This window comes from Lithobates pipiens, unplaced genomic scaffold (assembly GCF_037356315.1).
Source record: "Lithobates pipiens isolate NorthernLeopardFrog02 unplaced genomic scaffold, aLitPip1_a1.2 Scaffold_8, whole genome shotgun sequence".
Classification (NCBI taxonomy): Eukaryota; Metazoa; Chordata; class Amphibia; order Anura; family Ranidae; genus Lithobates; species Lithobates pipiens.
This window is the reverse complement of record NW_027507903.1, coordinates 558,912,157-558,932,727: the sequence shown is the minus strand read 5'-3', so window position 1 is coordinate 558,932,727 and position 20,571 is coordinate 558,912,157. Positions and strand designations below refer to the sequence as shown.

At 42.9% G+C, this 20,571-nt stretch overlaps 1 protein-coding gene across 7 annotated transcripts in view; it reads left to right on the top strand.

Moving 5' to 3' along the window:
- The window catches only part of WIZ (WIZ zinc finger), a 290,134-nt gene that overhangs the window by 75,495 nt on the left and 194,068 nt on the right, over positions 1-20,571 (top strand). For 6 of the 7 annotated variants that reach the window (XM_077470010.1, XM_077470013.1, XM_077470015.1 and 3 more), the window contains 2 exons: positions 16,416-16,544; positions 20,042-20,305. In XM_077470010.1, coding sequence (XP_077326136.1) covers positions 16,416-16,544; positions 20,042-20,305 — 393 coding nt within the window. The remainder of the gene's footprint in view (positions 1-16,415; positions 16,545-20,041; positions 20,306-20,571) is intronic. The other variant, XM_077470014.1, reaches the window with a different exon arrangement.

Below are 20,571 nucleotides of genomic sequence, written 5' to 3'. Positions count from 1 at the left end.
TCTTCCCGCCGGACTTGCATTTCGGCGGACAATCCGGCCGTGCGTATGCCAGTCCTCCGTACTTTTGAAATGAACAGACTTTTACCGCCCAGAGAAAAGTCCGCTCATTTTGAGCGGGTCTCCAGGTAGGCAGGGCCCGTGAAGGAGACGTGGCTGGCCCCGCCACCTGGTACGGACTTAAAGGGGAACCCCAACGCCGAAAAAAAACGGCGTGTGGGTCCCCCCAGGTCCACATCAGACCCGTGAGCGAGCACGCTACCCGGCCGGCCAGGAAAGGGGGGGGAGCGAGCGGCCCCCCTTCCTGAGACGTACCAGGCCGCGTGCCCTCAACATGGGGGGCGCCTTGGGGAAGGGGGGGCCGCGCCCCCCCCACCCCAAAGCACCTTGTCCCCATGTTGATGAGGACGAGGGCCTCTTCCCGACAACCCTGGCCGTTGGTTGTCGGGGTCTGCGGGCGGGGGGCTTATCGGAATCCGGGAGCCCCCTTTAATAAGGGGGGCCCCCGGATACCGGCCCCCCACCCTATGTGAATGAGTATGGGGTACAATGTACCCCTTCCCATTCACCTGTGAAAAAAGTACAAAAAAAAACACAACACAGGGTAAAAATTGTTTATTGCACAGCTCCGGGGGTCTTCCGTCTTCGGGGGTCTTCTCGCCGGACTCCTCCGCTATCTTCTGCTAGCTCTTTTACTAGCGGAGGAGCCCGGCTTTCTTCCTCGCCGCCGGCCTCTTCCGACTTCGGGGGTCTTGTCCCCCTCTTCAGTTCTTCTGCTGGGCCACCGTGCCTTCTTATAGCTCTTTTACAGGCGATGGCCCGGTCTTCTGTCGCCGCTGTCGTCGTCGCCTTCTTCTCTTCAGATGTTGACTCGTCGCTCCCTCCGCTCACAATGACGGGGACCGGGCGCGCGGCGGCTTATATAGGGACATCACCGCCTATTATGATGTCACAGTCCCAACATCATCCGGTGATGTCCCTATATAAGTCGCCGCGCGTCGCGTCGGAGCCATTGTGAGCGGAGGATGCGACGAGTCAACATCTGAAGAGAAGAACAGAAGGCGACGACAGCGGCGGCAGAAGAACCGAAGAGGGGGACAAGACCCCCGAAGTCGGAAGAAGAGGCCGGCGACGAGGAAGAAAGCCGGGCTCCTCCGCTAGTAAAAGAGCTAGCAGAAGATAGCGGAGGAGTCCGGCGAGAAGACCCCCGAAGACGGAAGACCCCCGGAGCTGTGCAATAAACTATTTTTACCCTGTGTTGTTTTTTTTTTTGTACTTTTTTTTTCACAGGTGAATGGGAAGGGGTACATTGTACCCCATACTCATTCACATAGGGTGGGGGGCCGGTATCCGGGGGCCCCCTTATTAAAGGGGGCTCCCAGATTCCGATAAGCCCACCGCCCGCAGACCCCGACAACCAACGGCCAGGGTTGTCGGGAAGAGGTCAACATGGGGACAAGGTGCTTTGGGGTGGGGGGGGCCGCCCGGCCCCCCCTTTCCCAAGGTGCCCCCCCATGTTGAGAGCACGCAGCCTGGTATGTCTCAGGAGGGGTGGCGCTCGCTCGTCCCCCCTTTCCTGGCCGGCCGGGTAGCGTGCTCGGACAAGGGTCTGATGTGGACCGGGGGGGACCCCCACTCCGATTTTTTTCGGCGTTGGGGTTCCCCTTTAAGTCCATACCAGGTGGCGGGGCCAGCAACGTCTCCTTCGTGGGCCCCGCCTACCTGGAGACGCCCTCGAAATAAGCGGACTTTTCTCTGCGTGTGTGGGCGAGTCCATTCATTTCAAAAGTAAGGCGGACTTAGTACGGCGGACTTAGTACGCCGTATTAGTCCGCTGAAAAAGTGCCACGTGTGGGCAAGTAGCCCGTTCGGAAAGTCGGACGGACAGTCCGGCGGGAAGTCCACCAGACTAAGTCCGCCGGATAGTCGGCTACGTGTGTACGCGGCATAAGTTTCACTCAAGGTGGGAATGTTAAATCTAGCACCTCAAGTCTGTAAGCTCAGGTGTCTGGAAATGGGGGGGGGGGGGGGGGGGTGAAGTGTGAGAATGATGGCCATAGATGACCGTAACTCTACTGTTGAGTTTCAAGAATGAGGACACATGCGAGCAAACTTCACCTTTTTAAATACTATTTATTATGTATCTTGCTTTCTTATTCTTACACATTGCTTTTTGTGCCAATGTGTTTGTTTCTTGTTGCTTCGTTTGCAGTATACATATGTAATTTTATGTTTATGTGAGCATGCCATGGTGCTCAACCCGTGGGCCAGGACCTCAGATAGAATTCCACAATAAATTTTTGGGGTACCCTGATTGATGGCAACTATATTCATTCAAATGGTAATTGGAGCGTTCACAAAGCTCTAATTTTAGTAGTGGGTATTGCTAAAACATGTTAAGGTATAAATGGGCACGCTGATTGCAAAGGTTTGACATAAACATGGTTGGAGTGGACATGTATTTATAATCTAAGGTTTGATTATCCATCAGGGATGTATTAGCAAAGTTTAATGTGAAAAATCACTACAAAATGTACCTAGCATATAACGAGTAGAGGCAGCAGATAACTTCCTTGCATGTGACAGTGCTAAGGCTCCCTTTGCTCATTTAAACAAAATGGCAACCACTCCAATTTGTAACTTACTATTAAAGGTGCACATAGAAGGGATTTGCACAATACAAACAAAACTAAAGTTTTCCCAGCTGGCCAGTGGAAAAAAAGGTTTTAGTTGCACAACATTTGCAAATATATTTGGAAGCTGCAATACCTCGTCAAAGACCCTCTGTAAAATGCTGTCCTAACTTTAATCTCTGAGGGTCTCTATTTTGGAGCATATAAAGCAATTGATAAATTGATTGCAGATAGGCCTGGAGGCAACCCATTCTTAAAGGCGTGGGGACACACCAGTAGCACAACAAAGCACAAAGGCAGCTGAAGGCACCCCAACTCTTTTAGCTGCACAGGAGCCTGTATTAGAGGTTTCCTGAGTGCAGGTCAGTTAAACGTATGTGGGATCCTAGATTCGTTTAAAAAAAAAAATTTAAAAGGATCCCGCATGTATAAAAATAAGGAAGCTGTTTTTTTTTTTTTTTAAAGGAGCAGACTCCAGGGATTTTGTCCTTCTCTTTCCTTCACTGCTTATGGAGTTACTAAACTGGTACAAGCATACCATAATACAGAAGTGTCAGGATACCCGATATGCACGCTCACATCAAGTTGGCAATGACAACTCCCATACATTTCTTATGAGACATGCAAACAAATTTATGCCTTGCCATGTATCCAGATTTACTCTTCTTTTTTGGGAGCCCAGGACATCCAAAATTTGAATCGAGATGGACAGCTGTGAGAGGTCTTCCCTGTCGAGTATGAACCTGGAGACACTCAGCTCTGAGCACTCCTGATTTAGAGCTACTAAACCTGGCTGCTTTTGCTAGGGAAACAGCAGATCAAGCACCGTTTGTTCTCGATCTACTTAGGCAGAGTACACAGAAGATGCAGTAATATAAAAAAGTAAAGTACACTCCATAGAGGTTGTTTAGCAAAACTATTAATAGATGCAGTGGGGTTCTCTGGAAAAAGTCCACCCTTGGCCTTAGATTCTGGTATTGCCCTTTTTTTATCAGAAATTGTTTTGTAGGCATTTTGCATGACTACCCACTAGGCTATAACATTGGGGCAGCACAACTGCTAAGTGTTTAGCACTTCTGCCTAGCGGCACTAGAGTCGTTGGTTGGAATCCCGACCATGGCACCCGACCATGAAGTTTGCATGTTCTCCCTGTGCCTGTGTGGGTTTCCTTCAGGTATTCCAGATTCCTCCCACACTCCAAGGACATACTGGTAGGGTAGTTGGCTCCTGTCTAAATTGGCCCAAGTATGTGAATGCATGAATGTGAGTTGGAGATTTATAGACTGTAAGCTCCTTGACGTCAGGGACTGATGTGAATGTATAATAAATATGTAAAGCGCTGTGTAAATTGACCGTGCTATACAAGTATCTGTAATAATAACTTTGTGGAATTTTTAACCATTCTTTCATGTAAAACTCCTGTTAGTTGCAAGATGTTTGTGAGTTTCCTTCAGGAACTGCCACTTTCAAATATTCCCATAAAACTTGAATGGGATTCAAATCAGGGCTTTGACTAGGCCAGTTCAGAACACTTCATCTCTTCTTTTTGAGACACTCCTTGGTTGATTTGCTGGTGTGCCTTGAATCAGTATCAAGTTCAGATCTATTTCTAGTTCAGCTTCAACTTTGGGACAGATTATCTTGCATTGTGTTTCTGCACACTTTGGTATGATGCAGAATTCATAGTTGACTTAAAAACTGCAAGCTGCCCAGGCTCTGAAGCGGCAAAGCAATTTCAAGCCATAACATTTCCACCACTGCTTTTGTGTGGGGTTCTTCTGAACTAAGGAACTGCCTTTTTGTACAGAAAGCTCTAGGCAGACTATGTAGGAGCCTGATATTGCACCTGAAATGCACTGATGACTTTCTAAATGTAGATGCATGCAAGGTATGCACCATCTGTTGCAAGAATTAACTGCATAACCCGCAATAAAATTTGGGAGTTTTGGAGACTTCGATTTGGATCAAATGCTCAGTTCTTGGGTTAAGGTGGTGAAAAATGCCTACACCTGTTCAGCCCCCAACCTCAGGACACCTCCCCTATAACCCTACCTTAGTCCATGAGTCCTCAATTTGTGCTAGTGTCTGTAGGTGATGGACCAGTTTGAATACTTTATTAGTTTATTTTATTATTTTCCTAAAGATTTCTTCAAGCTCACTGTCTACAGAAGTAGTGTATCTGGATCAGCGCAATCTCTGTTAAACCTTGAAAGCCATATTCAGACCACATGCTGTGGATTGGCGTGTAAAGTTACTTTAAACACGGGATCCTGCATGGAGCGCTCACCTTGGCATTTGGTGCAGTGCACAGAGTTAGCCACAGGGTGCTTTATAGGTCCAGGGCCACAGTCCATCACAATATAACCCAGTTCCTGAGGCCCCCTTTAGGGATATGTCCAACGTGATGGATGAAGCCTGGACTTTACTTACAGTCCAGCTTTGTGAACAGGTAAGACAGGGTCACCCAGTATATTTGACCATTACTCCTTAAATCGGGGCTGAGTTTGTAAACATTTCAAACTAGCCACTAAAATGTAACCACTCAGAGCTCAGTCTCAGGTGGGTGACCAGGTCTTACATCACTCCACTGGTCGTAGACTTTAATGCCACTTCTGCCTAGAGTCCTTATAAGGTCCTTCATCCCACCCATTCTCGATAAGGATTCATTGCAGGGTGGTCTGCAACTGGGTTACCATGTACTCCTACTCGGCATGCTTAGCCTATCTCTTACTCTACTTCGTAAGAACAGCATTGGAATTCCTTCACTTGTAGCTATGGCGCAGACCAGGCGAAAGGTAGCCAACTTTAAGCAGCAGGGGAACATTCACTCTGGAGCAGGTCTTAATACCAGTCTCAGCATTTGATTCTGCCTCTATTTCAGGCACACCACAAGAGGTCTATTTGATAAAAGCAATCTTTTCTGCATCTATGCCACAGTTTCTCTGACACATTACGGCTATAGTTCAGAAATCCTTGTCCAGTGCTCAAACGCTCCACCTCTTCTCCAACGTTCATTTCTTAACTTCAATCTGACTCTGATATACTGGACCTAGATGACGCTGAGTCACAGAGGAATGAAAAGGATTGAGAAGCAGTGTTGGAGAAAGCTGCAGAAGACTTTCACTCCCCCACACTGTCACTACATTGACGTGGAATCTTCACTTAGTATGCTTGCTAATGTTGAAAAGCCCTTTGCCTCTGTATACAAAAGCCTTGACATTGTACAGGTGGACACTGTTCTGCCTTACCGTGACCCTATTGGCATAAAGAGACCTACTAAGCTTGCAAAACATTTATTATTTATGAACAGATAGTATCTATGACCACTGGTTCACTCTGTCCAGTTCAATAAGCATTTACAAAAATAGTGGGCTATTTCTGTTGTTGGCCCTGCTGTAGCTGCCCTAAACAAATATCTCACTGTACCCATTGAAGATGTTCCCTCTTTTCAAGAGTGTGTGGGCAGAATTTTTACCCTTCCAGACCTAGCCCTACAACAAGCTTGCCACTATTTCAGTACTAACCAAGGGCAGTTAGATTTGCAAAGGGTCCCGAGCCACCTCTTGCCTCAGGGAATGATTGTACCAATACCGCCTCAGGACAGGTTCAAGAGATGGATTCTCTTCAAACCTTTTCTCGGTACCAAAACCCAATCCTATCTTGAAATTAAAACCCCTCTTCAAATTCCTTCATATTCCAAAAATTCACCTGGAATTAGCAAGGTTAGTATTACCCTCTCTGAGACAAGATGCCAATCTGCATGTTTCCATTTACCCACCCCATCAGTGATGGTTTTACAGTGGCAGATGAGCACTTCCAGTTTGTCCTGTTGCCTTTTGGACTGTCCTCTTGCTCCCAGGTTGTTCACAAGGCTCTTGGCACCCTTCCTTGCGCTTGGAACTTAGGGTGTCTATGTGACGGGCTGTCTGATAGACCTTCTTCTGAGAGATGCATCTGCCTCGTAACTATTGGTGAATGTCCAAAAGACAATCCAACTGCTTCAGGTCTTTGGCTGAGTGATCAGCTAAAAAAAAAAAAAATCTGCTCTCCAGCCTTCCATGCGCATTAAGTATCTGTGTCTAATTCTAGCTACATCTCAGGCAAAAGTCTGTCTTCAATAAAACAAAATTCTTGCTTTAATAGCTAATGCTTGACAGCTGAGATCCAAAACAAATTCAACACTGATATTTGCCATGAGTGTTCTATGCCTAATGGTTGCCTCCCTCAAGGCAGTATCCTTCCATTCAAGAACCACTAAAGCTAACGTTCTATCGGAATGGAAAAAGCAGACTCCTTCCATGGATCTGCCCATGCATCTATCACCCCAAACATGAAATTCCTTGTCATGGTGTATCACCACGTAAACGCTGACAATGGGACATTCCTCCCCTACAATTGGAAGGCAGAATTAAGTTTATCAAGCTGGGGAGGAGTCTTCCATTTTTTGAGAGTTCAAGGAACATGGTCAAAAGAGAAGCCAAAACCCCCCACATCAACATTTTGGAGCTCAGAGCTGGTTAGGCTGTCCCTCCAGCAATGGACCTCTGTTCTAAAAGGCCACCCAATTTGGGTACAGTTAGACAATGTCACCACAGTGGCAAATGTCAACTATCAAGGGAGCATGAGGAGCCTGGCTGCCTTGAAAAAAAACAACCCAGATTCTCTTGTGGACAGAAACTCCCTGTCCAGCTCTTTTCTGCAATGCATATCCCAGGAGTGGACAAATGGCAGGCAGATTATCTCAGCCGCCACTGCCTGGACTCTTCATCCAGGTAATGGTCTCTTTATCCAGATTTGTTCAGTTTGATATGCAAAAAAATGGGGGGCTCAGGATGTGGACATCCTAGCCACCAGATACAATAACAAGCTAACGCTTTTTATATCCAGAACTAGAGTTCATCCAGCTCAGGCCCTAGATACTGTAGTTATCCCCTGGTCTCAGTTCAGGCTATTGTACGTCTTCACTCCTCTAAACAATCTATGTAGCCTACTCCACAGAATAGAATGAGAGAGCAAGACCGTAAATCTTCTGGCACCAAACTGGCCCAGGTGCTGAAGGCAAGAAAAGCTACCTTCGAAGAGATTTATTATAACACCTGGAAATCTTACGTTGCCTGGTGTTAGCGCAGTCAGTTTCACTTGCACTTGGAAAATTTACTTTTCTTGGTGCTAGGCTAGGATATTTCATCCCAGAAAGTTCTCAATGGGACTAATCCTGTTTTTTTTTTTTTTCTCCGGCTGAACCTGGATAAGCTATGCTATATTTTTCTGACAGACCATCTATTAAAACCCTGGGAATGTACTGCTCTCCAACAGTTCAGATGGGACAAGACACCCTTTGTTACCCACCACATACAGCATCACTTTACACCGGCTCATTTGTACTGTAGTTATGTATGAGCCAGCCGGAGAAACCACTACATGCAGCTTGGGTAGCAAGTATTCAAAAACCCGGAAGTGTTGAATATCTGCAACGGCTGGAAAGTTGAATTTTGGCAGAATTTTAAGAGATGAGTTCCCTGGAAGGGTAAGTATATTTCCATTTTTTTTAAATGGGTAAGGGTTTCATTGTTTTAACCTTTAAGTGATAGGGTCACTTTAAAAGGACCCTTTAGCACGCACAGGGATATTTGTGTGGTGTGAAACCAGCATTTACATATGTAGAGCCCCTGCCGTATGTATGTAAAATAGGCACATCCATAGGTCATACATAAACACTGGTTGAACAACACATGTTGTTGGGTCCTGGTGCTGAATTTTCAGAAAGATAGGGTTAATATCTTCACATCTTCCGCAGGACCTGCATTTAAGTAAAGTCAAATGTAGCGATAATCAAACGTTCTTAGAATACCAAAGATAACCTGAAAATGTATCATTCCTTTGGTAATTCAAAAGGTACACAAGTAAACCTAAAGTACAAACAATATAAAAAAAAGTTAATATGTGATGTAAGTCCAAAATATGGCAAAGAAAAGCCATAACTCCCTGCATAAAAGTGGTCAAAAAACAACTCCTTGCCTTAATATTTCTCATAAGCTCATACCCCCCCCCAAAGATGACATATGGCTTTTCAGTGCATCACCACGTCCGCATGATCAGGGTTTTCTGTACAGTGCTGTTGCTCAGTGCTCTGAGGGTTTTTAAGAGGGATGTGAGCTTATGACTAGTTTTTTAAGAATACGAGTTGCCAAGCCCTTTTTATGACAAGTCTCCTTGACTGTTCTTTTATGCAGGGGATCATGGCTTTCTGGTAAGCCTGCAACTTGGTCATTGTGGTGATGGGAGGTGATCTGGAGAGCACAGAATCATATTTTTCTGTGTGGCGGAATTGCATTACACATTTATTTTTCGTTATATAATTTTCACTTTGTTTACATGTGCACATTTTGAATTACTGAAGGAATTCTACATTTTGAAGTTATCTTTGGTAATCTGAGAAAGTTTGATTAGCGCTCCACTTGACTTTACATGTTCATACCATTTATATGAGATATTGCATCAATATGCTGCTTTTCACCATTGTCATACTTTTATTTTCATTGGTAACCACAAGCGTGGTTCCAAATCTTTAATCTCTGAACTGCATTCAAGATGGTCCAGCTGACACATGCCCCCTCTGATTCATCAGGAAACGCCTGGACTCCATTTAACATGATCTCTGAATAGGGGAAAAAGTCTGTAATTAAAGTAATGATTCCCTGTACAGAGATCTTGTTACATTCAGTATAAACAATGCACAAAGGTTAAGTATATCCAGCGCTAGAGGCATCAAATTATAAAATAAGAGTCCATAGAGTTAAAACAGAGTCTTTGTTCAGGGGAAATACTGGAACCACCCACGGTGCAAACAGAGATACAATAAGGGGAAGATGAGATCCTCCACCGAACATCAACACACCGGGCTTCTTACCAAAGAAAATGGACCACTGAATTACAAGTGGTCAAACAAGCATGTTTGACCACAGCGCCACGGAACCACTTCATTTGGATCATAGAAGGCTGGATCTTGTAGTCCCACTCAATGGTAATTCTTAGGTACATGCATAGGATGCAAGAAAGCAACTCCTCATGGTGTAGTATTTAAAAGCAAGGTAAATTTTATTTCTTATAAAAAGTCAATTTTGAGAAGTAAAAACAGGCATATCAAAAGTTGCAATTCATCATGGATAGCGGAGGTTTCCAACCACAAAGATGGCCGCAGTCGGCATGTTACAGTGCTGTGACGTCAGAGCTCCTCCCTACGCAGCGTTTTGTTCAAAAGGAACGTTGTCAGAGCTCTTCATATCCTCTTTATATAGGAGGGAGGGTGGGATAAGAACGCCCCCTCCCCCTGCACTCCAAGCCTCTCTCTCATCCACAGGAAGCGGAACCTCATCTTAACTGGATGTTTGCACCACAGTTTAGACTTACATGGCTAAAACACACCCACGGCGGCCATCTTTTGGGAGACCAGATAAGAAATACAGTATCTCACAAAAGTGAGTACACCCCTCACATTTTTGTAGCCATTTTATGATCTTTTCCTGTGACAACACTGAAGAAATTACACTTTGCTACAATGTAAAGTAGTGACTGTACAGCTTGTATAGCAGTGTAAATGTGCTGTCCCCTCAAAATAACTCAACACACAGCCATTGTTTAAACCGCTGGCAAAAAAAATGAGTACACCCCTGGGCCCAAAGTGTCAATAATTTGTGTGGCCACCATTATTTTCCAGCACTGCCTTAACCCTCATGGGCATGGAGTTCACCAGAGCTTCACAGGTTGGCACTTCATGATGACATTATGAAGCTGGTGGATGTTTGAGGATGCCTCACAGATGCTCAATAAGGTTTAGGTCTGGAGATATGCTTGGCCAGGCCATCGCCTTTACCCTCAGCTTCTTTAGCAAGGCAGTGGTTGTCATGGAGGTGTGTTTGGGGTCGTTATTTTGGAATACTGCCCTGCGGCCCAGTCTCCAAAGGGAGGGGTTCATGCTCTGCTTCATTATGTCACAGTACATGTTGGCATTTGTGGTTCCCTCAATGAACTGTAACTCCCCAGTGCCGGCAGCACTCATGCAGCCCCAGACCATGACACTCCCACCACCATGCTTGACTGTAGGCAAGACACACTTGCCTTTGTACTCCTCACCTGGTTGCTGTGACACACACTTGACACCATCTGAACCAAATAAGTTTATCTTGGTCTCATCAGACGACAGGACATGGTTACAGTAATCCATGTCCTTAGTCTGTCCTCAAACTGTTTGCGGACTTTCTTGTGCATCATCTTAAGAGGCTTCCTTCTGGGATGACAGCTATGCAGACCAGTTTGATGCAGTGTGTGGTGTATGGTCAGATCACTGACAGGCTGACCCCCACCCCTTCAACCTCTGCAGCAATGCTGGCAGCACTCGTACATCTATTTCCCAAAGACAACCTCTGGATATGACGCTGAGCACGTGCACTTAACCTCTTTGGACGACCATGGCAAGGCCTGTGCTTAGTGGAACCTGTGTCCTGTTAAACCGCTGTATGGTTTTGGCCAAAGTGCTGTAGCTCAGTTTCAGGGTCTTGGCAATCTTCTTATAGCCTAGGCCATCTTTATGTAGAGCAACAATTCTTTTTTTCAATTCAATTCTTTGCCATGAGGTGCCATGTTGAACTTCCAGTGACCAGTATGAGAGAGTGAGAGCGATAACACCAAATGGCTGTGTGTGGAGTTATTTTGAGGGGACAACAAATTTACACTGTTATACAAGCTGTACACTCACTACTTTGTAGCAAAGTGTAATTTCTTCAGTGTTGCCATATGAAAAGATATAATAAAATATTTACAAAAATGTGAGGGGGTGTACTCGCTTTTTTTGGATACTTTATGTAAAATATACTAATCCGGTTTCTGAAGGGAGGGTAGGAGAAAAAGAACAGAGCCAAGTTGGAAACAAAAGTAATAGATCTAAATGGAAGTAATCAAAACGGCCACAAATTGAAAATGAATTGCTAAAATAAGCTGTTTGCTAATCAAAGTCTGGCTGAGATAAAAGCAATGCTGCCATCTAGTGGTTAGAAAAGGTACAGAAAATGCAAATGTATAAAAATGACATAGAGAAAACCTAACCAAAAAAATATTATTACAAATATAAAAAAAGAAGACTAATATAGGGATTCAGCTATTGTTGATAAAGGCATTAACATCCCATTCTATATTTAAGCCAAATGGTCTAAGATTTTAAACAAAAAATCCACCAGGTCTCCATCTTTGAAATCTCTTGCCTTATATGGCTACCCCTCCAATGAGGGTCAAACTTGTCTATAGACATAAAGGATGTACCCTTTAAGCTCTTATCATGGCACAAAGAATAATGTTTGGATAAACTATGGTTCAAAAAACCTTTGCGATTATTCCCTAAATGCTCCTTGAGCTTGGTTTCCAACTTGCAAATAGTGCAACCTACATAATGTAGGCAAGGGCAGGTAATAAAATAAACCACGTTCTTGGTCGAACATGTGATGAAAGAGCCCACATTGACCTGTGACATTAGAACTAAAGGAGAGATTTTCTCTCCCTAAGGCTGTTATTTTGGCAAACCTCAGCTTCTGCGCCGAAAATAGCCCTTAAAATCTCCAAAGAAACTTGGTTTTACTGGAGGAAAAATTACATTTGGGGCTATCTGAAGTCTCGGGGGGGGGGGGGGGGGTGCACCTCCTATAGGTGCACCTGGGTTGTTCCTGGAGCAAAGGACCCACTGTTTTATAATTTTTTAGGACACCTAGTATTTTCTAAAGCTCTTTTAAATGAAAAATGTTGGTTCAAATAAGTGGTATAAAACAAAAAACGAGAAGAGAGTTGTCCACCTTCATCTCTTATTTTAGGTTATAATCATCTCTATCCCTTAAGGCAACATCAGTTATGATCCGGTCCAGACCATTGACTGTATATCCCTTCTGTAGGAATCGAGTTTTCAAGGACTCCACCTACCTCTCTGAGATAGTCCTCCTGCAAGGAACAGTTCCTCCTCAGTCTGAGGAATTGGCTCATAGGGACAGACCTGGACCAGGACTCGTGATGGCAACTGTCTGTCCCTTTGTAGCCATTCCTATCCGTGTCTTTAAAGTATGTAGATATAATGAGCCGACCATATTGTACTCTAATTTCAGGGTGAAAAAAATGTGTAACAGAGGTGCTGACCTCATGCTGGAGAACAATGCCTCGATTTATTGGTGTTAAGCTCACCAATGAAAAAATCCAAAGAGGCACGATCTCCCTCCAATAGGATGAGGACATCTACAATGTATAGTCCCCAGAAGATCAACTCAGTCCTCTGTCCACCATAGATGACGTCCTCCTCCCACTTGGCCATAAAAATATTGGCCATACTAGGTGCAAACTTGGCACCCATCGCCACTCCTCAACCTTGCAGATAGTAGGTGCCATTGAACCAAAAATAGTTGTGGATCCTAGAAAAGTCGAGGAGATGGAGAAAAAAAACTCTTGCTGTTACCCACAGATGCCAGAGTCTCTACTCAAAAAGCACTTCAGCTTCCCTACCATGACAGTGAGAAATAATGGTGTACAGAGAGGCCACGTCAGCAGTGGCCAAAATATACCCTTCTTTCCAAGTGATTTGCTTCAAAATATTAATGACCTGTGTACTGTCCTAAGATGGGAATGAGTTTTAGAGACAAAAGGCTGCAAGAAATTGTCTATGTACCTCCCAATCCTAGCGGTGACAGAATCAATTCCGCTAATTGACCCTCATTGGAGCGGTAGCCATATTAGACGAGAGATTTCAAAGATGGAGACCTGGTGGATTTTGTTTCAAATCTTATAGACCATTTGGCTTAAACATAGAATTTGATGTTAATGCCTTTATCAACAATAGCTGAATCCCTAGATTAGTCTTCCTTTTTTTAATATTTGTAGTAATATTTTTTTGGTTAGGGTTTCTCTGTGTAATTTTTTTTATACATTTGCATTTTCTGTACTATCTGTTTCCAACACAAGATGGCAGCATTGCTTTGATCTCATAGCCAGCCTTTGATAAGCCGTTTGCTAATTTTAGCAATTCATTTTCAATTTGTGGATGTTTTTATTACTTTTGTTTCCAACTTGGCCCGGTACTTTTTCTCCTACCCTCCCTTCAGAAACCAGACTAGTATTTTATATATTTCTTATCTGGTTGCCCAAAACATGGGCGCCGTGGGTGTGTTTTAGCCATGTAAGTCTAAACTGGGGTGTAAACATCCGGTTATGACAAGTTTCCACTTCCTGTGGATGAGAGAGAGGCTTGGCGTGCAGGGGGAAGGGGCGTTCCTATCCCGCCCTCCCTCCTATATAAAGAGGATATGAAGAGCTCTGACCATGCCTCTGACGACACTCCTATTGGACGAAACGCCACGTAGGGTGGAGCTCTTCACGACACTGTAACATGCCGACTGCGGCCATCTTTGTGGTTGGAAACCTCTACTATCCATGACGAGTTGCAACTTTTGATATGCCTGTTTTTATTTCTCAAAATGGGAGTACCCTGACTTTTTTATAAGAAACACATTTAACTTGTTTTTAAATACTACACCATGAGGAGTTGCTTTCTTGTATCCTATGCATGTACCAGCCTTCTATGATCCAATTGAAGTGGTTCCGTGGTGCTGTGGATATATCATGCTTGTTTGACCACCTGTAATTCAGTGGTCCATTTTGATAAGAGGCCCGGTGTGTTGATGTTCGGTGAAGGATAATCTCATGTTCACCTTTATTGTATCTGTCTGCACCGTGGGTGGTTCCAGTATTTCCCTTGAACAAAGACTCTGTTTTAACACTAAGGACTCTTATTTTATAATTTGCTGCTTCTAGCACTGCATATACTTAACCTTTTATGCTTTTTATTGTCACCATACAATTTATGTCAGCTGCTTTAATTATTGTTAGCGCAGTGATTTTATCTTGAATTTATAAACAATGCAGTTTTTTCTCAACGGATGAGAATACGCTTTAGAAAAATTGGGAATTATATTGTGTCCCTGTGCACTAAAATTTATTTCAGTGTATTGTTTTTTTTTTTTTTTTTTACTAAAAATACTGATAAGATCAACATTTTCCATGTACTAAAACTAAACTTTTCAGTTATAGCGGAATTGTAAATTCCAGAAGGAATTATTTATTATTTACTACCCTGCTGATTATCATTAATATTTTCATTACTTTTGTGGCATTTATAAACTTGCCTACTATTTAGAGATTTTGCTGAAAATGGTTCCAACTGGATTTACCTCAGAATAAATGATTTAATTGTAGTTAAAATAAGTATTTTAATAATTCCACTTTTAGTTTTGGTGGCTTCCTGCTTCAGACATTGCACTTTAAACCTTATCTGTCTTACATTTCCTTCATTTACACAGAGTAGCAGAATCCTTGTCCTGCTGGTAATTAAAAACATTTACCAGCTGCAAGAGCTTTTAACAGGATATGCAGGTCATGCCTGTTGGGTGACTTCTTCATGGAGCTTTATGCATGGCTTCTTCTTATACCTGATAAGGGCAAAAGAACTGGATAAAAGTTTGCTAACTTTCTAGTATTGTTTCTTTTTTTTTCTCTTTTTTTTTCCAAGCAGAAGTTCTGTTTTTAACAAAAATGAGTCCACCCTACCTAGCTCCCATAACATAGACTATTCCCGTCCACCCAGATGCTTACATGCTTCTACATGACCGCTGCAACCTTGTTTGCCAAAAATCCCCTGTGCTGCCTGCACTGTGAGTGCCTCTTGGTGTGGGTCTGTACTGCAACACTAGAGATGCTAAGGGGTACAGTCCCACTCACGTCTGGGGGGTCTCACTGTACAGAAGCGGTTGCTTCCCAGAGGAGGGAAAACCACTCTCATAGAAAGGTAAACAAGAATCTGGGTCGGAACATCTAGTTTAGGTTAGGTTAAGCTATCCATACATGGATAAAAATGTGATCCGTGTATGGGACAGGGAGGTTGGACAGAAGTCAATCTACTGATCGATTTCTGTACAGCCGCACTGTTGGATTTTCCCCACCTGATCATCACCACTGGCTATACCCGGCAGCGCTCATCAGTGCATTCTGACAGTGGGGAAGTCTGTCAGTATACAATAGCTCAGTGGGAATGATTCCTCCATCCACATTGAGTGTTTGGATTGGGGAATCTAGTTTTTCTTTTTTCTTTTTTTTTTTATTCAACCTTAGGGGCTTGATAGTGTACTTTGTTAGAAACATTTGTATTTAACTACTTAGAAACGAAGATTTGTGAAAAAAAATGTGTTCGTGTGTGTGTGTGTGTGTATGTATGTGTATGTATGTGTATATATATATATATATATATATATATATATATATATATATATATATATATATATATATATATATATATATATATATATATTATAAACTTCTATTTCTGTACTCTTTGGTGTGGGGAAAATAAGGCTGTTGCTGTGAATCTGAATCCTATGTAGTCTGACTAATGGTGGAAAATGTTGGGTGCGGCAAAGTTTTTTGCTGTGGGTGATATAAAGTCTTTGTGTGAATGGAGTCGGGGGAAATTTTCATTCATATCATCAGGGAATTGGACTACAGGGCTTTATAGGCAATAGACCTCATGCATTTTCGTTTTATACCTTTCATTAAGCATGCGCAACCAGAATTGTGGGAAGCCAATCGCTAACCGCCTCCCTACCCTGTCAGTATTGACTTCTTCCAAGGTGTCTTTGCATGCTTCCTGGGTTTGGGAGAGTAAGCCTTATTCTTGTGCTTTCTTTGACTTGGCTGATTTCCTTGCAGTGCTGCCTTCAGATGAAGATGATGGGCCACTGATAGATTTGGGCCGGGCACAAGGTTCAAAGCCCGAGCAAAGCCCAGCGGAGAAAATGGTGTCAAATCAGAGCGCCAGCAAAGCAGAAGATTCTAAAGGTAATGTTATACCTTGTGTCTATGTAATGGACAAAAGCCAACCATGTTTTGTATAGTTAAAAAGAACCCATTATAATGGAAATTAATTGGAGTTGCGAAACCTATATACAAAAAAACAAAGAAAAAAAACCTTCTAATTTCCCTTCCTTTATTGCTTTTATGGATCAGAACTTCCCTATAAGGGGGAGCGTTTGACCTTCCACACTTGATAGCGCTCCTGCCTGATCTGCCAGTGCCTGTACTATTGTCTCTTGAACATCATCAACACAGGTAAGCTGAACAACAGAGCAAGAAGGGAGAGAGCCACAAAGCCTGGATTGGTCTGTTTACCTTGCTGGGAAGGGTGGGTTATCAGAGGATGCTGTCACTTTGCCTTGGATGAACAGGTGACAGTGTCTGCATATGGGCAGATTCACACTGGTGTGACATGGGATCTGACTTGTGAGAGCACAAGTCACATTACATGTCAAATTCAATATTTCCCTATGAGAGCCGTCTTAACTGATCCAACACAAGTCATTCCGACTTTAGAAAAAAAAATCCTGCACTACTTTGGTCCGACTTTGATACAACTTCAATGCCATAGAGTGTAAAAAGTCACATTAAGTCTGATCAGAGTTGGATCGGAAGTCGCACGACTTTCATGTCGGCGCAGCGTGAACCTAGATTAAAAGTGGACCCCAGACAAAATTTAAAAAACAAATTCATTATGTATTCATTCAAGTAATTTGACTTGATGTCTGCCTTCTGTAGGCCCCTGAACAGCAACACTCAGTTTGGTAGGAGGAGGGCCAGCACTAGAAGTCAAATCGGAGCTGCAATAGTACAGCCATGGCCAACATTTTTGAGAATGACAGTCTGACAGCATGCCAGAGCAAATTGCAGAGGCTTTGGAAAAAAAGGATCAATACTGCAATATTGCATAAACTTAATATAATTGTCAATAAAAGCTTTGACACATTATTATTATTATTATTATACAGGATTTATATAGCATCAGCAGTTTATGCAGCACTTTACAACTTGAGGGTAGACAGTACAAATACAATACACTTTAATACAGTAGGAATCAGAGGGCCCCGCTCAGTAGAGCTTACAATCAAGAGATACAAGAGGTAATAACTGTGGGGGATGTGTTGATAGGGAAAGTAAATGTAAAGTTGTTAGTTGAGGGCCCGATAGGCTTCTCTGAAGAGAAGTTTTCAGGGATCGTCTGAAAGTGGACAGACTAGGAGAAAGTCAGACAGATTATGGTAGAGCATTCCAAAGTATGGGAGAGGCTCTGGAGAGGTCCTGGGATGAGGTGACAAGGGAGTTGGAGAGCAGGAGGTCTTGGGAGGAGCGAAAATAATGATTAGATTGGTATTTTGAGACTAGGTTTGTGATGTAGCTGGGGCCAGGTTGTGTATGGCTTTGTAAGTTATTGTTAGTATTTTGAATTTAATTTGATGGTTGAGTGGCAGTCACTTATGAAATGCTTGTAATTCTACTTCAGTATACCATAGTAACATCTGACAAGATCTAAAAACGCTAAAGCAGCAGACTTTGTAAAAAGTAATGTTTGTGTCATTCTCAAAACTTTTGGCCATGACTGTACATGAAAATTACGTAGATTCGAAGGGAGCCTTGGTTGGATTATGACAAATGAAACACTTAGGGTCACCTGAAGCACATCACTGGCACTTTATCGTACATGAAGGTGTGAACCAAAGACTAAAACTTAACAAGGTTTCTACTTCCTATGGTAGCTTGTTTATGCTTCCATAGCTCCCAGGTCTTCCGCTAAGAAATGGAGCCAAAATATTTTTGATAACGTTGGTGCTGGGGTCACAGACATGGAATTTTCAAAAGGTGTTAAATCACTGGTGATTAATTTGCCACCAGGAGGAAGTTTGACTTTGATCTTTAAATTTAAAGTTGTCACTTCCATCTAGGTGAAATGTTGAAATTGATGCACATCATCCCTTGATCTCAGTCATGGTGAAATTAACATAACTGTTAATTTTTCTTGTTTTCCATTGCTCTGTGGTAAGAATTGATCAGACTTGGAAATAAGTATGTTTCATGGGAAAGACTTTCTGCTATTTAGGAGAAGGTATAGTCAAAATGAGAGACTTGCACATTCTAGAAAATTATGCCATTATAAATGTGTTCTATATGGATATTTACTTTAATTGACTTCTGATTTAAAAACAAATTACCTGCAGACTAAGAACTTCTGTTGGGCTTTTGTTGCTGGCTCCCAGGATTTCCCCTAACTTACTGCTGACTGATTTCACTTAACATAGGAAGTGAGAAAAAAAAAATGACACAGGCAGAAAGTAAAATTATATTTTCTGTACATTAGACAGGGGTTAGAACCTCTGTTGGGTTTTTGTTAACATTTGGGTTTCCTATGGGGACATTTCCCTTCCCTAATTGATGGATTTTAAGTCAAGGAGGCACCGCATTAAAAAAAAAACTGCAACAGTAACTGTTATCCTCCCTTACTCTGTCAAAAAAAAAAATTGAGTAGACATATGCATGGATGTGAAGTGTCTGCCCCTACATTGAACAAAATTTCACCTGGTTCCTGTTGACGCTACCCCTTGAAGTGCCAACAGGAGGTATGTATTAGATTGCTTTTGTTTAGCTTGCAGGCTGAATGAAAAAAGTTTGAGTGTAATGCCAGCCTTTTATTTGCCCATACATGGATCGAAATGCATCCTGCTCAGCAGGGACCCACAGAATATGGATCCATGTATGAGCAGGCTGATGGTACCCAAGTCGATTCATTGACCTGGGTAAAACCAGCCTGTTGGATTATTCTACATGCGATTACTGCCGCCGCTGGCAGTAATCATTGTATTTTGCCAGCTGGGAAGGCTCTCCATGCCCCCCTGCTGGCAGAACACAATAGCCCTGCGGAAGACCTGGAAGGATGAAAGGAAAGAAAATCGATTGATCTATGACTTCCTGTCCTGAAGATACTAGGGGAAGTAAGGGCGCCTCCATTTAGATGTTCCCCTCTTCTCCTAGTGTATGCTATAAAATTTTAGTACAATTTTTTTACTTTTTGGCACAGACAATAATAGTATTGTGATACAGTTTGTAAAAATATTTTGGTTGGATCTCTACTCTAAAGGCTGCTTGTGCTTTTCCAAATCATCCAAACTTTAACTTGTTTTCCATGTAAGTTTAATTTATGGAAGAAATTTATAGACCGATGACTGAGACTGGAAACACAACAGCTTTCTGTTTTGGTGAATTTTTTTTCTTCTCAGATGCGTTTTCCATTGATATCAATGCACAGGGCATCAAAACATAAGTGTTGCCTTTTAATATACATTATAGTGCACAGTGTCATGCATTTTATTGTGTGTTTATTGAAATCAGTGGAAAATTAGCCAAAAAGTAGGTGTTCCATCCTAAGTGCAGTCATGAAAGCGACATTAGCTTTAAAGTGATAATACTTGTGTTCAATTGGTAATTAATTTTGTGGTTGATACCCCTGCCAGGCCAAGGTTCCCTTACATGTGAGATGTGTGGAGCGTGCTTTGAGACCCGGAAGGGCTTGTCCAGCCACTCACGCTCCCATCTGCGGCAACTTGGGATTCCAGGGTCAGAAACTATTGGTGCTGCCATTGATATGCTGAAAGAGATAGTCAAGCAGGGCAAGCTTCCGAAAGATGAGAGCTCACTGGGGGAAAAGAAGGTGGGCAGTCCCCAGCAAGAATCCTCCAAAGCCCAGTGGGGGGATGAGGACGGGCCTTTGAATCTGAGTGAGTGGAGCTGGAAGGCCACTAGTGCCAGGGGTGGGCCTAGCAGGGCTGTGTAGCAATGTTGGGGGGGGGGGGGGGAGGCATCTGCTGTAATATTCAGCCTGTCTCACTCTTTCCTTTCTCTTCTTTGTCTCCACATTCTCCCCTCACCTGTCTGTCTCCTCATTTTTACCATTGCTACTTCTTCTTTAACACCTTTTATAATTTGGGTTTCAATTTATATCTTTTATATTTTTTCGCCATGTTATTTTTCATCATTTCATTTC